General features: G+C 36.3%; 1 protein-coding gene and 1 pseudogene across 3 annotated transcripts in view; one reads left to right on the forward strand and one right to left on the reverse strand.

The window, feature by feature from the left end:
- Nucleotides 1-891: 891 nt before the first annotated feature.
- LOC121329687 lies at nucleotides 892-7,059 on the reverse strand (annotated as a pseudogene).
- Nucleotides 7,060-10,715: 3,656 nt separating this feature from the next.
- Nucleotides 10,716-15,549, forward strand: part of LOC121330251 (coiled-coil domain-containing protein 85C-A-like) — a 37,231-nt gene continuing 32,397 nt past the window's right edge. The window contains exons 1-2 of one of the 3 annotated variants that reach the window (XM_041276615.1): nucleotides 10,716-11,314; nucleotides 11,533-12,249. In XM_041276615.1, the coding sequence (XP_041132549.1) occupies nucleotides 11,188-11,314; nucleotides 11,533-12,249 (844 nt within the window). In that variant the 5' untranslated portion in view covers nucleotides 10,716-11,187. Of the gene's footprint in view, nucleotides 12,250-15,549 lie in introns of all 3 variants that reach the window. The other 2 variants (XM_041276616.1, XM_041276618.1) reach the window with 2 other exon arrangements.

Here is a 15,549-nt window from a genome sequence, read left to right on the forward strand (position 1 = left end):
ACATAGGACAGGAAACGACAGCTAATCAACTGTCCTTCACGATAATGGAACTGACCAGGCAACCAGAGATAATAAAAAAGTCAATGCCCTTTCATGCCTGGTTCCAGACATTTTAAAAGAAGAGAGTCTGCACACACCAATTTTATAGCACCATGTTACTGATAGCTACATGTTCCTGAGACAACATTAATAAGCATGCAGAATATGCATTTAACATTTCTGAACTTGTTAAAGGAAAACAATATTTACTGAACTTGCAGGCTCAGGGTTAAAGCTGATGACATAATTGGTTCAAAGTGGGAGATTGATTACTAAGAGTTAACATATTTATCCTAGGTAAATAACATACATGTAATAATTAGTTACTACCTGTGTATTGAGTTCAGCACTATGCAGTTTTACAGGATTTAGTTCAATCATCAACAAATTTGCTCTCAAGAACTATCCCTTTTATAAACTTTCTTAAAGTAAACCTATTTTTTACATGTATCTGAAACTTGTCAGATTAACATTTGCATATTTGGTTTTATCTAATATTTTCAAATCAATTTTCAATTTCAAATAATTGGCCTATGTTAGTCAAAAAATAGTAACAGAGCAGCTATTATTTCAGAGCAAAACATCTAAATCTGCATACCGCTAGCCTGCAATTTTGACAAATGCTAGAAATAATACCATGTACCAAGTGCTTTTGATCTGCCAGGTTTAGGAGCTAAAACTGTTCAAATAAAATGTCCTTACAATGTGGGTGCTCTTAATGTTTTTTTTTTTTTAATTTATATTTTGCACTAATGCACAGTTCAACACTTACATCATGGGAAGGATGGAGAAGTTTTTTAAAGAGCCTCTCAAATTTGATCCAGAAAGATTTCACCCAGATGAACCAAAGTGAGTTTCTATTGTCTCTTTGTTAAAAAATTACCTTATTTTAGATCCAGTCATTTAAACATTGTGGACAGGAGTGGCAAAATCAAAAACTGAGCTGAAGTCGTCCAGTTAATGGCATTCGCAAGTACTGCATGATTATAACAACAATAGCACAAGTTGGACACTATGGGCAAATGAAAAACAAACAACTTGCTTGGGAGACCTTGTATTAGTTGTTTAGTTCTCAATTAACAGTTTTTTTTTTTTTAAAGACAGTAGTAAACCCTTTGAAAATATACTCCTATGTGGTTTCATCAGTGTTGAGAAAGTTTTATGAAATTCTTTTATTAAACATAAAAGTTAACAATGATAATGTATTGTTTGATCTTATTTTTAGGCCATATTACTGTTATTTTCCATTTGCATTGGGTTATTGCTCGTGCCTTGGACAAACATTTTCTCAGGTAAGATTTTTCAACGAAGATCTTAGAAATAGAAATGTAGAAGGAAAACATGTTGTACAGTAGACAAAATTCTTTTTACTGTTTTCCTCAATAGATGGAGGCAAAAGTTGTGATGGCAAAACTACTGCAAAGGTTTAGGTTTCTGCTGGTTCTGGGGCAAACGTTTAAAATTATGGACACAGGAACTCTGAGACACAGAGATGGAGTGGTGTGCACAGTCAAGTCTCGCGTGGCTGATTGCAAGGGAAATACTTAACCTAAAATTTGTAATGATGCGATTGATCAAACATACAGAATGTGGTTAGCCAATTTACCACAAATCATTAGTGACTTGTATGCTAAATATATACTATGCAAAGAGAAGACACCTGTGTGTTTTAACAAAATCAGTATGTTAATAAATCACAGTCCTAGTTTAAAAAACGTTTTATTAAATAATATAGTATTTTTTTTTTTTTTTTGGCATCTAGAAATTGAGACTGGGAAGTTTTCTTTTTTTTAAATTATTATATTAGGGTTGTAATCTGAAATTACATTTTGGCATGAATAAAGCGGGATGCTGATGATATTATCAAAGTAACTAGCGGTACTCTTTTCTCTGTCCTGTCTAAGACGCTGTTTAAGCTAGTGATCAACTGAACTCAGAAGTACAGAAATTATCCATCAGATATTTCTCATGAACTACCACAAGGTGGCAGAATTCTTGTTCATGTTGCACACTTGCCTATTGACTCTTCAATTTCAAGTAGGCCCCTTCAGAACTCATACCTTACTATAGTACATGTTGAGACACTAAGTGATGCTGAGATGCCTCAGTACAAGTCTGTAAATACTGCAGTGCACTAGTTTAGCATAGTTTCACATAGCCATGCATTCTTGTTCATTGCATAAACACGTAGCCAAAGGTATACTCCTTTCTCAAAAGAGACTGAATTCCCACACTGAAAAATGGGTACAGGCATGATTTCTGGATTACTGTAAGAAAAGAATAAAGGCATTAGTGCTGCTTATCCTTACCTGAAAAGTGGTCACAAAAACCAAGGATTTCTTCAGCATGTGAATTGACAAATACAGTAATTGGAATCAATAATATTGATTTACAGTCTGCACTTTACATTTGAATACCTGTTCAGGATCAATTAAATTCAGAGGTTAATACTGGTATATGAATTAAGTATTAATTCAGTTCATGCTATTTAATTTGTTATCACGTATGAATTACTGACACACTAAAGTGTCAAGGATCAACACTGAAGAACAGAAGTACATACCAACGTCCAGAGACATGTAAATTGAAGTTGTACATGTTTAAACTATACCTGGCCTCCCTAATATTCTCCATATTCATTATTCCCACATATAACCCCTGCATCTTCACTGTGATCACAGTTGTGTATCCCTATTTCCGTGTGCTTGCAATCCAAAAGGCTATCCTCATACCCTTCACGCTGCACGTCATCTAATAAAATTCTCAAGTGTTTTCCCTCTCCAAACTGTGCCTTCTTGGAAGCCCGAACAACATAAAGGAACCCTAGCTGGCAACAGACCACGGCCGCTGCCTTTATGTTCGAAAGGTCATCACAGACCGTCCCCCATTCGTTTTGAATGTAGATCTCCACCCTGCCTTGGTTGTGTCTGCCCTCCTTATTCGCCAATCGCAGCGTTCCGTGGCTGACTCTAACTGGCGGTGGCCTTTTCTTCTACGCCCCTGCCTTCCCTTCTCTCGGCTTCCTTTCCTTGTCTTTGCAGGTTTTGTGGTTGTTGGAATTGCTGTTGTCGTTTCTTGTTGGTTCCTCAAAATCTGCATGAATTCCTCCAGCCAGTCTGGGGTTGCAGGCTGAGGTGCCTCTGTTTCCCTTGGAGGGTGCCTCACAGGTGCTTTGGTGGCTTTAGCATTTGGACGCTTGGCAGGCAGAGACTCCACTACTAGTTCTGCAAGAGAAAACACATCATTTGCATCATTTTTTTGCATCAAGGCTTTTTGCTGCTCTGTAGTTTTTTTGTTCATGTAATTTTTACAATTGTATATGGATGTTGCACATGTTCAGTTTTTCTTGCTGTTCCTTGCCCATAGTTTGGTATGCACAGTATCAGATTTTCATGGCACAGTACCTTATTTTAACATTTCTTAAGACAATGCTGATAGGGTTACTTACACAACACTATTGAACAGAAGATAGGGTACCAGTAAGAATGATCTGAGCTTTTTAAACCAAATAGTCTACCAAATCAACCACTTTTCACAAAATATGCTTTATATTTCTACTCCACCTCTTCTCACCAAATTGAACTACTACAGACAATAATTTAGACTCATGGATCATTTTATTCAAATTTCAAGCAACCCCTGAAACAAACATTTAAAACAGATCGAACCTGCTGGGAGTGAGTCTAACATCCGTTATGTTTTTCCTGCAGATGCTCATCAAAATCTCATACACTATTAAAAGCGGGCGGAGTTCATTTCATTTCATGTAGTTTAAAAATAATAAACAGTATAGGTGAGAAACAGTATGTATGAACATGCCTTCCTGTATTAAGAGAACTACTAAGGAGCATTTTAAGCATTTTTAAGTAATAAATCCAGGTCACCAGTTTGCATCTCCCGGTACATAAAGTTTTCCTGCCAGGCCTCCAAAAAAACACTTACTTACATAATATCTCATATATATTCTGAAATTAGTTATATGATTATAATCACAAAGTCGTGCTCAATTAGGATATGTAAACCAATTTTATTTATTTTAATTTGGGAAATTCAACATTTTATATGGCAAATGCTCAGTTGGATTAGTGTTCTTTTGCTTTTAGCATTGTATAAATAAAAGCCATACTTACTTTCCTTTGGCACCAAGTTTATGAGTCTGCTTTTAACTTTAACTGGTAGAGGGTCATAGTGACATTTTCTTGGCGGTGCGCAACTACAAAAAAAGACTGGTTTTAGAGATGCTACAAAAGGGTTAATATGAAAAGCCATCTGTAAATTAAACAATAGTGCAGCACTTTGAGTATGTTTAACTCTTTTCATGGTCCTTTAACATTTAAGCAAAAATGAGTTGTTGTCAGTAAAAAAATATGTAACTAAATACAGGATATGATGATATGCTCTATTTAAACTGCACCACAACATCAATTATACAACATGCAACTTTAAGTCACAAGATGCAGCAAAGTTGTTAAAGTTGAATTAAGAAAATAATGTCAATTTAATTTCTAAAGAGGTAAAGCCACAACGGTCTGTGAGAATAAGTGAAGGTAGTTTAATTCCACATACGCTGTGAAGCCCTAGACTAGTAGCTTGGTAGTCTACCACTTTTCGTTTCAGTGTACAAAAAATGTATTTCAGATGGTTAAATATTTTAAATCCCAATGCGTGCCGCTATATATAGAATATTATGTTATGCTGGTTTCTGTCTCGCACAGTTTAGTAAGCCGACTTTCCTTGTCACATGTTGTCTGAAAAGCTAAAAACTGTAATGACATTGCCAGGATAAACAGACCTCTTCACGTCACACAGTAGGTTGTGAAAGACAAACCCTTTTTAAATGCATGGTCATCTTTTTATTTATAATAAATATTTCATAAAAATGAATTTGCAGGATTAACACAATGTTCACTCGTATGATCAAAAACAGCCCAGACTGGAGTTATGTGATAGTCCTTAAGATATTGGGAAATAACATTAACATTCGCAACATGAATAGTTCCTTACCGTGATGGGTCTACCAGTTTGTACACTTCACCAGAATGTGATGTTGCACTGGGAATTCCAGTGGACATGAAATACAATTATCCTGCACAGAAGATAGCAAACAGAAATCAGAAGCATCTGTATTAAAATAAATTAATCAATAACTGGTATTAATTAAATAAAAATGAACCGATACCGTGTTCTTCCTCAAACCATGATTCAGCGTCTCCACCGTCCACAGAACACCTCCACATGTTGCGTACACCATACGCATAGACTTCAGGCCTGGCCTGGGGTTCGTGGATGAAGGGGTTATCAGGAGGTATTGTGTAAAGCGGTCCCAATACATTGTTATCAACATCAATTCAGAGCACTTTGCCCAGCAAGGCTGACCTGAAAGTAGGGAGGTTCAAAACAAATGTGAATACAGTATTTGTGTCTCTTACTTTTATCAATTTATTGTCAAAAAAATAAGTGACCACAATTACATTACAAAAAATACATACTGCATTTCATTATCTGTATCATTGTATTTTATACACTGTTGATGTTTACATGAGCCAACAGCTTTCAACACTATTTAAAGTGCCATGGACACATACAATATTACTCAAGAACAAATAATACTAATGTATTACTTAAATGCATTAAATGTAGCATGCAGTAGTTTTACAACTCAAGTTTTAATTTTGCATTACAAAATGGCATAAACAGAGCATGTGAACAAAAGAAAGCATTCTTACTTGTTCTGAGAATTTCCAAACTTTCCAAAAGGATCTCCAGCCATCCCACCATCGCCAGTGAAGATATATAAATATCCATCATCAGCAAAGAGCAGCTGTCCCCTGTTACGATTTGATGATGGTTCATCCACCTCCAAAATAATCCTGTGTCAAAATCATGAGCAAAATGTAAATTATTTATTTCTTAGCAGAATAAATAATAATGACAGGCAAGAAATGTTCTATTTAACAAACACGGAGCAAATATAATCTAATGAAAAAATATCTGATTTAAATGCTGGTTTAATGTAATGAAAACATGCTCACCTTTCCGAACTGTGGTCCACAGCATTCATGTCACTTGCTGATATTCTGAATTCACTGATTCTTATCTTCTCTTCAAAATCCACCTCCACTGAATAATAAACATACAACTTGCCATTAAACTTAAAGTAGGGGTGCAGGACCAGCCCCAGGAAGCCCCTTTCGTCCCCCTCCCAGGGTGAAGTGAGCACGACCACAGAGATGTTCAGGAAGGGCTTCTCTAAACTGGAGCGGTCAGGAAGGTAGGTCCACACCAGGCCCACCTGCTCTGCAATGAAGAATCTGTGAGTGCCATCATTGGCATGAACCATCGCCAACGGGTTCCGAAGCCCATTCGCCATCTCCTCCAGGCACAGCTGGAGGCAGCCTTCAGAATTAGCCGTGACTCGCCCCAGGTTCCTTGTCAGCTGCTCATTGACCAGCAGGTGAGGATAGCAGTAGTCTGGATCCCCCAGCTCCAGATACTGACAGAATCTGTCATGATCCTGCTCAAGTTCCTCCAGCTGCAGGTCTCCAGTGAGGAGCGTGATTGTCGACCTGCATTTCAGCCAGAATTCTGAGCGGTAATCTCCAAAAAGTCCTGGCGGACTCTTTACAGGAGTGCTGGAGTCTTCAGCATCATATAAGTGGGCAGCAAATGGAGAACATTCCTGCAAATAGGCATTTAAAAGCAGCTGAGAATTCAGTTTTGACAGCTTCGAATATTGTAAACTATGTAATTCAGATACAATACTTCAAAATGAAAGTTTGGAGAATGTAATGGAATACTTTTTTCAATGACTTTTAGTTTTACATTAAAATATAATTCCTTCCTCTCCATTTAAAATATATTAATTATTAGCATTCTATTCACTCTACATACTGTAAATATATTATATTCAGAATTAAATGCATACCGCTTTTTTTTCCAAACAGATGGAGCAGAAAGAATTGAATATATCTGAATAGATGAAAATCATACGTTTCAAAATACCTGTACAAACACCCCCATGTTTTGGATCTTTCATTATCATTTGTCAAAAGAGTTGCCCCTAACTATACAAACGTTAATCCAATTCAATGCAATGTATTTAGACCAAAACTTGCAGTGCTTGCCACTGCCCTGCAGAGGGCCAAGTGAGGAATTACATTGCGCAATGTCAAAACATTCTGTAAGGTTTTGTTTGTTTGTTTGTTTGTTTTTTCATCATTTTTTATTATGACTTATTAAGTTGCTGTCTCGTTTACATCGTTAAACTATATTACATTTCACGTTGCTTCATTACCTGTGCTGAAATCACAAACTATTGCCAACCGCCTCTGCTTCAAATTATTCTTACCTGACAAATAATATCTTGGATGTATCCAGTACATTTCGCATACGCACAGTAGAATTTGTCCATCAACTCCCGATTTTTAGCCGAATCACAGCAACCAAAGTTCTTATAAATTACACAAAAAGTGAGTTCTTCCGGAGGCTGAAACGGAGGCTTGAAATTCAAACATTGTGAGTGAAGAACCACAGGTGTAATCCTTCAAATCACAGCAAAAATGACCAAGACAGCCACAATGTCGCTTGAAATATCCGCTGAGCATAACTGTTATTAGGACACAAACCCGCACTAATACACCGAACGTGCGCTGCTTACAGCATGTAACTGACAGAGACAGGAAAAACTAGACATGTGGTTGACCTCGCGTTGTTGGGTTTCTCGGCTGTGTAACGCTTTGCCCAAGTTTTAACAGGACAATTTTAAGTGGTAAACATGAAGGGAACAATCAAACACCCTTACTAAAACAGGCCTCCAGTGTTTCCTTTTTGTTATGTTGACTCCAGATCTGATGATCTATTTTATTCTACACTGGTGCATTTTCTATATAAGCTTTTTTTTTTTTTTAAATGTATTTATTTTTTTATTTAACCATATAGCGATTTCCCCACGCATATTATCATCTTTCTTATATACCAACATTTCCATTTTACATTTTAATGACAGAAAACAAGATGAAAAAACGGTATTCCTAATAATCAAAGCATTCTGCTCTCCTCAGCAGGAAATTAGAGGGCGGGATCAAGACGGAACAAATGGGTTTTATTTAATTCTGTAACTTGTTTACATAAACACGTGGTGAATTTACATTACTAAAAGTGTGAAATTTTAGCTTACGCAAAACAAACACAAGTCGCAACTTGCTGACTTTAAACCCACGCCTAGCCTATGTTGCACTAGTATTAAATATCTGGAAAGATTATTTCCACGTTGAGTACATTTAACTGAAACGACTATAACTAAACCCTCATGACATTCCACCAAAGCAGAATGCACCATACATGATAACATCAAAAACATGATAATAGTCTGTCAGGGTTATTGAATTAGTTGCGGAATGCATGATATTTTATCACGATATTCCATTGAACAGATGCGCAACACATTCTCGATTCTCCTATAACAACGTTTACCATTTAAACTGAAGATGAACTGCCCATCTTTGTCAATGACAGCGGGCACTACTGTATATAATGCTACTGCGTTCTCAATGTTGAGGCAGTACTTTAAATTATGCCCATTGACTGTATTCTGTATTTGAATGGATACCAGAATGATATTCTATTGATATTTACGATCCGTACAGTATGCTGCTGGCAGTCTGCTCAATAGTATATTCTCGTCTATTTACGCTGTTTCACGATTTAAATGTCAATTGAAGAGACTCACACATACCATTATATGTGTTGTTTTTCATGACATTGATAAACAAAAACCACTATTTTAATTAACTAAATGTCAGTGGTCTTTAGACACCATGGTATAATGCAAACCCAGCTAATAGTATAAGAGAATTGATTGACACTAACTAGTCCAAGGTAAGGTAAGATAAATACGTTTCTTTTTCACAAGATGGCGCTATATTCCCACATTGGTATTACAGCCCACTTGCATATCATAGGTCTCCACAATTCCAACACATTTCTTTGTTGTATAACTTAGTTGTTGTGCTTTCCAATGAAACCAAATCGGCTGAAGAAGCTATATCTATTGAAATGCATTTGTTTCTTTCAGTATTACCCAAGTCAACGATGTTCCATTTTTACAATTAATTTCATAACACTATTTAAAAGACGACCATGAAACATGAACAGTATCACTAAAACAAAACAGAACAACTGTACTGTATTTACTTACAAGACATGACATATCTATTTCCAAACTTAAGAACTATTGAACACCTCAAAAATAATTTTTTAATTCACACATTAAAACTAAGATACGGGAATACATAAAGGCAGCTACATTTTTGTCACCCGCAAAATTGCATCCAGTAGAGCAAGCCACTGAATAATGAATGGGCTCTCAAGCCAGGTTCTAGAAATAACCTGATTGGTTGCTATTGATATGGTTATAGGTTGTCATGGGTTTCCTGTGTTAACCTTATTATCTGTCGGGTGTAATATTTGCACATTGCATGTATTTAGTAAAAAACATTTCCAACAATTTGTTTTTCTTTGAATTTGAGTTTTTTTCTTAGTGAATATCCTCTTGGTATTTGACGTCAGTATCATAATATAACCAACAACACATAAAGGTTACAAGACCCATACGGTCCTTAATGCACGATGGTGCACATAGGTTTTGACAAGCAGTGCCTCACTGGATTCAGAACTAGAAATGAATAACACTGAAATTATACAGATATAATTATACAGGGTGCAGATACATATTAACACAATTGTTTTGGGATAACCAAATAAAACTGCGAAAAAATATATAGTTCATACAATATAGTTATAGTAATTATTATTATTATTATTATTATTATTATTATTATTATTATTATTATTATTATTATTATTTTCTAGATTCGGCATGTTTCTTTACATCCTTTCCAGTCTAAACGACAAGGTTTGTAAGTCATTTCAACAAATAGTTTGAAAGATGTATTGCCTTCATTTTGGTCGTAAGACACATTTTAAATTAGTTCAACATGCATGAAATGATTGTAGTTGAATATGATATAATCAGATTAGGAAAATGTATTATTAATGCCCATTACTTATCAAGCATGTTTTTGTATTACACATGCTTGTGTAGTCCAGCAACACCAGTGATGTCTGAGCATGCTGTTGAAATAACTGGGTACAAGAAAAAAACATGGTTTACTGGTTACTGATTATATTTCTTATTTATAAATCATACATATTATACTGTTAATGGTAATGGTAGTCTATACTTTCATAAATTAGACATTAAACTCCCCATTGTACAATGTATGTGTTTGTCAACAAATAATATAACAAAATATTTTGTTGGTAATAAAACCCAGGATGTATATATATATATATATATATATATATATATATATATATATATATATATATATATATATATATATATATATATATATATATAAATATAGTCTTCTATTATATGTATTTGCAAAAAAAGTTTTTATTTTGGCAAAATGATAAAAACTACATCATTTTTAAATCGTTGTGGCTAATTTCGCTGTACAGCAATATGCAATTATGTTTACATGCATCATTTTTATATTCCGTTTGTGGCTCCAGATCGCTGCTACCGTCCCTTTAAGAAGGGAGGACTCTGCACCTTTTCTCTACCTGCTTGAAAGACTGCTTGCTGAGCCTTGATTGGCTGCTTAAACCAAATCCTCTTGAGTAACTTGAACCAAGCCTTAGGAAGGGGGAGGAGGACAGAGCAAAATCCAACCTGGGGAAGATCTCTGCAGACTATCATTTAGAAAGTTCCGCTTGTTGGATTTTAACCGAACCGATTTTTATTTATAACGTCGTAATACTGATTCCATTGCCACCCTAAATCCGCTCTCCAGCATCTCTGCAGCGTTTACATCGAATATGTTTTTGTTTGAACTGAAACCCGAGTACATTTGGACCAATTCCATCTAGCCTGCTGATCCTCTTTTGATTGTGTGCTTCTATTGTGGAATGCGCCTGACTTAGCAATTTACATGAAATTTACAAAAGCACTGACATCACTGCATTGCATTGGGAAACGGGGAAAAGGACAGATCGTTGCTTTTTTTTTTTGCCTTTGCCTAATTTCAAGATCGGATCTAGTGATCCAAGGCGCATTTGTCTTTGTTTTGTATTTAATTATGTATGTATTCATTTTCTGGAGTGATCTTTAGTTTATGTGGAGAATGTAATGCGAAAGAAAAACAAAGGAGTGTCTTCAAACTAGAAACCGTTTATGTAGACGTTTTTTTTTTTTTTTTTTTTTTGCGGGGTAAGTTTAAACAGTGACAGTATGAATTTATGTGCCTTTTAAATCATAATCTGTGTGATATTAACTAGGCTGTTTTATTATACGTATACACTAAATCTGTGAACGGGCACATTTTGTTAAATTTATTTCTGCTATCATGAATCCAGAGTTAGCTGCAGCTTTACTGTTAACATATTAGATAACTGCTTACTTTTAAACTGTGTACGTCATTACCTTAGGAAATAAGATGGCTAAAAACTCATTGGGTGGATCTAAGGAAGACTTGAGTAAGGTAGCTGACGAGGAGCTGCTGAAATGGAGCAAAGACGATTTGATCAAAAGACTAAGAAAAGCAGATAATGAAAAAATGAACTTGATGGTGGAGCATGGGAACATGATGAAAGATGTGAACAAGAGACTGCAGGTTCACCTTCACGAGATAAGGGGTCTGAAAGAGATCAATCAAAAGCTCCAAGATGACAACCACGAATTTAGGGAGCTTTGCTGCTTCTTGGACGATGACAGGCAAAAAGGCAAGAAGTTGTCCAGGGAATGGCAGAGGTTTGGCAGGTACACTGCCAGTGTCATGTGGAAGGAGGTTGGCGGGTACCAACAAAAACTGAAAGAACTGGAAGCCAAACAGCAAGCAGTTATGAGGGATAACATGGAGCTGAAAGAGATTATCTTGATGCTGGATGAAGACAGGAATGGAGCTGGGTCCAGAAGCTCCATAGACAGCCAGTCAAGCCTGACCAATTTGAATGGGGGCTCCAGCACCCTGAGAGATGTTGGGGATGGGAGCAGCACCTCCAGTACTGGGAGTGCTGGGAGCCCCGATCACCAGCACAACCATCTGCCCCACAAGCCAGGAGAGACTAAGATTGGAACCATCAGAAGGTCAATGGATGACCTCACAGCACCCCATCACCACAGGAGCATCCCCGATGGGCTGAATGGTAAGTTGGTTGTCTACCATAATTCCTGTGATGTTTGAAACCATATAAGTGTTGTTTTTTCCCACTCTTTTGTATTTTAAACCAGTAGTTCTTCGTACTTTTTGCTGGTCCTTTAGTGTCATACCTTAGCTGACAGCCCAGCTTCATATATCATGTCAGACAAAAGAGGGGTGGATAATATCTGTGATTTTATAAGAAATGGAGCGACCTCAGGGTATGAAACTTTCCTGTGACACGTGTGATTTTAAAAGTTGGATTTTCAAGCCCCACTGTTGCTTTCGTCTTGAACACAATTAAAATTTAGAGGCATATGGTTGGAATTCTCAAATTGTTATAGTGCTGATATACAGGTTGGGAATGAAAATGTATTAAAAACAACAAACAAACAAAAACTCAAAGATTGATCATTTTTAACATGTTACACACACAGAGCAGGTACTGTACTGTAGCAGGTATTTATGTAAATGTGAACACAGGAAAGTGAATTTAAATATGTAAATGCATTCCTTTATCTAGCACGCATGCTATTTGATTAACAGGCAAGCAAACCCTGAGGGAAGTTTCGTGTGCTGGTATTTGTGTAGTGCAGGCTTTCTTGTCTGAGAGACAGGGGCAGGGCTAGGAATGCAGTAGGAAGTGTCTTTAGGAATTTACAATACTTAAGTGTTTTGTTAAGAACGTGGCATTATTTGCATTAAGGTAATAGTGGGTGACGTTTAAGGCTGATTCAGAGGACCTAATGGAAATAATTAACTATGTGAATGTCCAGTTTGTAGGAAGCTTTGTTGTAGGTCTTGAAAGACCAATTTGTATTTGTACGAAGAGTTTGAGAGTGTTTCTTTTTAAAATTATTTTTAAATGCAATGCCTCAAGTGCGATACTTATTATTTTACACATTATAAAGATTGACTATAACAATTATAATTGCAAATGTTAATTTTCATGGCTGGGAAAGAGTACATTTAAATCTTTTTATTGATCAGTAAGAGTTATTAGTGTTATGTCTTCTTACTAAAACAGATTAAGCAGCTTGCAGTGTCTAAGTAGTGCAATCACTATGCTTATCAGGGTGTATATATAGATTTGTAAAGGAACAGGAGATGGGATTTTTAGTTGGCGTGCACACCATGATCATCCAGCTATATTATATTTTACTATGCATACTGATATACACAAAGAGCTGTAGATATTTGATTACAGAGAAAGTGGCTTTTATTTTTCTACTTGTGGTTGGAAAATGGCACATCATCATTTAAGAAAATGTATGGTGCATTAACTGAGAAAACTTTATCAGTTAATTAAGCAGAAGCAGAAAATAACTCCTGTATTAATTCTGGATTAAGTATGTAACATATCTATATATATACAAATGTAATTACATGAGCAGTAACTGATCTGTTCTGTTCTGCAGAAGTCATTTGGGGAAACATGAAAGAAACGAGCAGTGGCCATGTGTTGAATCATTGCTTAAATAGTTTACCGTTTATCCCGACTCCTTTTAGGGACAATACAATTCATTTTTCCCTATTTGATCAGTTGTTATTGATTTTGAAATTGTGCAGCTGGTTGAAAAGGCATGTGGTTAAAAAAAGGCACATTTTGGGGGGCTGGGTTTATCATTTCACCTAAGGGCACAACTAGTACACATTTCAGCATGTGGAATTTGTTGTGGAGGGTTATTGATCTCCTATATAGTACGTAGACTACCACTGGTCAACCTGTCGCTAAATCTGCACTGGCGTTTGTTTCCCATTGTACAATCAATATGAAACTTTCAGATAATTCTGAAGCAGCCTTCGGGGCTATTGTTTATATTGTGTATGCTGTCTACAAATACTTTTGCTGTATTCTTTTTTTTCTTGTAGTATCTACTGTAACAACCTTTACTAGCATAATAATATAGGACTTCTGAACCCCAGTTGCTATATGGCCAACTGGTCAATTTTCTTTCAGATCATGGTAGTGAGGGCATGCAAGCAGTTATAATTGTCTTTTAAAAATGCAGGATCATATCTATACGAGTTGGGTGTCTAAGTTCTTTGTCTTTAAACAATAATTAAAATGCTTAACAGTACTAGAAATCAGTGTTTAAAATAACAAATAGAAGAAAAAAGAAGGGTTTGTGTAAGGGAATTGAACTGCACACAAAACCCCTCCCTGTCCTTTGCATCACAGGTGTAGTAAAACATTCCACATGTTCACTTCACATTCATTCACATTATTATTGACACATTGACTATGTCTCTCTCACAGTATTATGAATGGGGTGTTAATAGAAGTACAGGAGGAGGGGAGCTGTAGTCAAATTTGACATTGCAGAATGAACATTATAAAGGAATCTTAAGTTTTATGTTTACTGCCAACACACTATCCTAAAGTACATTGTAGCAGGCACAGTAGCCTGAGGTTTATAAGGGTAAGAGTATTAAGATGGGGCCAGACACCAAAATCAATGACTTGTGCATGAGGTTTGGCATTGCGGGAACTACTGAGTTGCAAGATTAGCCTTTCTACCCTGCTGTGCAGTGTTTATCATGGATCTAAAGGATCAGGGCCTCTGTGAACTCTCATTAGGGTGCTGGTGTCCCAGGGAACTCTGTCTTTCAACAAACTCGTACACCAGCCAGTGTTGCTTGGGAACAAAAGAGCTTTTCAAGTGTAAATATTAGCAAAAAAAAAGCTGTCTTGGAAGATGACAGCTCCGGTTTATTAATACCGTAAATCTATCATTAAAAATTGAACTTGTTGTCAATCTGTGAAAAATGTTTTAGCTTTTTTTTTTTTTGAGGGTAAAAAGTTGATCTGCAACATCCCAGCTCTGTAAATTGTATACTTTATTCAGGTATGCCAACATGCAAAAAACACTTGGTTTACACAGTGTGTACCAGCTGCGTTCCAGCTTTCAATCTGCAGAGGGAGAGTATAGACTGCAGCTCTTTATGCTAATTGTGTTTACTGTCTTGTTTAAAGTGTGTCTAATAAGGCAATGATTACGTGAGCACTTGTGCTGTCGGTGAAGTGACAAGGAGTTCAGGAATCCTGACATTGTGTACAGAGAGAACTCAGAACACCAGACCAGTTAGCTTCTCCTTCTACCCAGCAGCTTGTATATAGGGTGCTCTCATTGCATGAAACCTGCACAGTATATCCAGATTCTTTCCACATTCTAACAGCGATCATACAAGTGGTTATTACAGGAGCAAATTGTTTGCTACATTTTCCATTACATGTTTGTTGAAAGGCTGTGGATGCTGTATTAGTAAACACCATTCTTCAAATTCCATTTCCTTTTAAGTTTCT

This window comes from Polyodon spathula, chromosome 17, assembly GCF_017654505.1.
Source record: "Polyodon spathula isolate WHYD16114869_AA chromosome 17, ASM1765450v1, whole genome shotgun sequence".
Lineage (NCBI taxonomy): Eukaryota > Metazoa > Chordata > Actinopteri > Acipenseriformes > Polyodontidae > Polyodon > Polyodon spathula.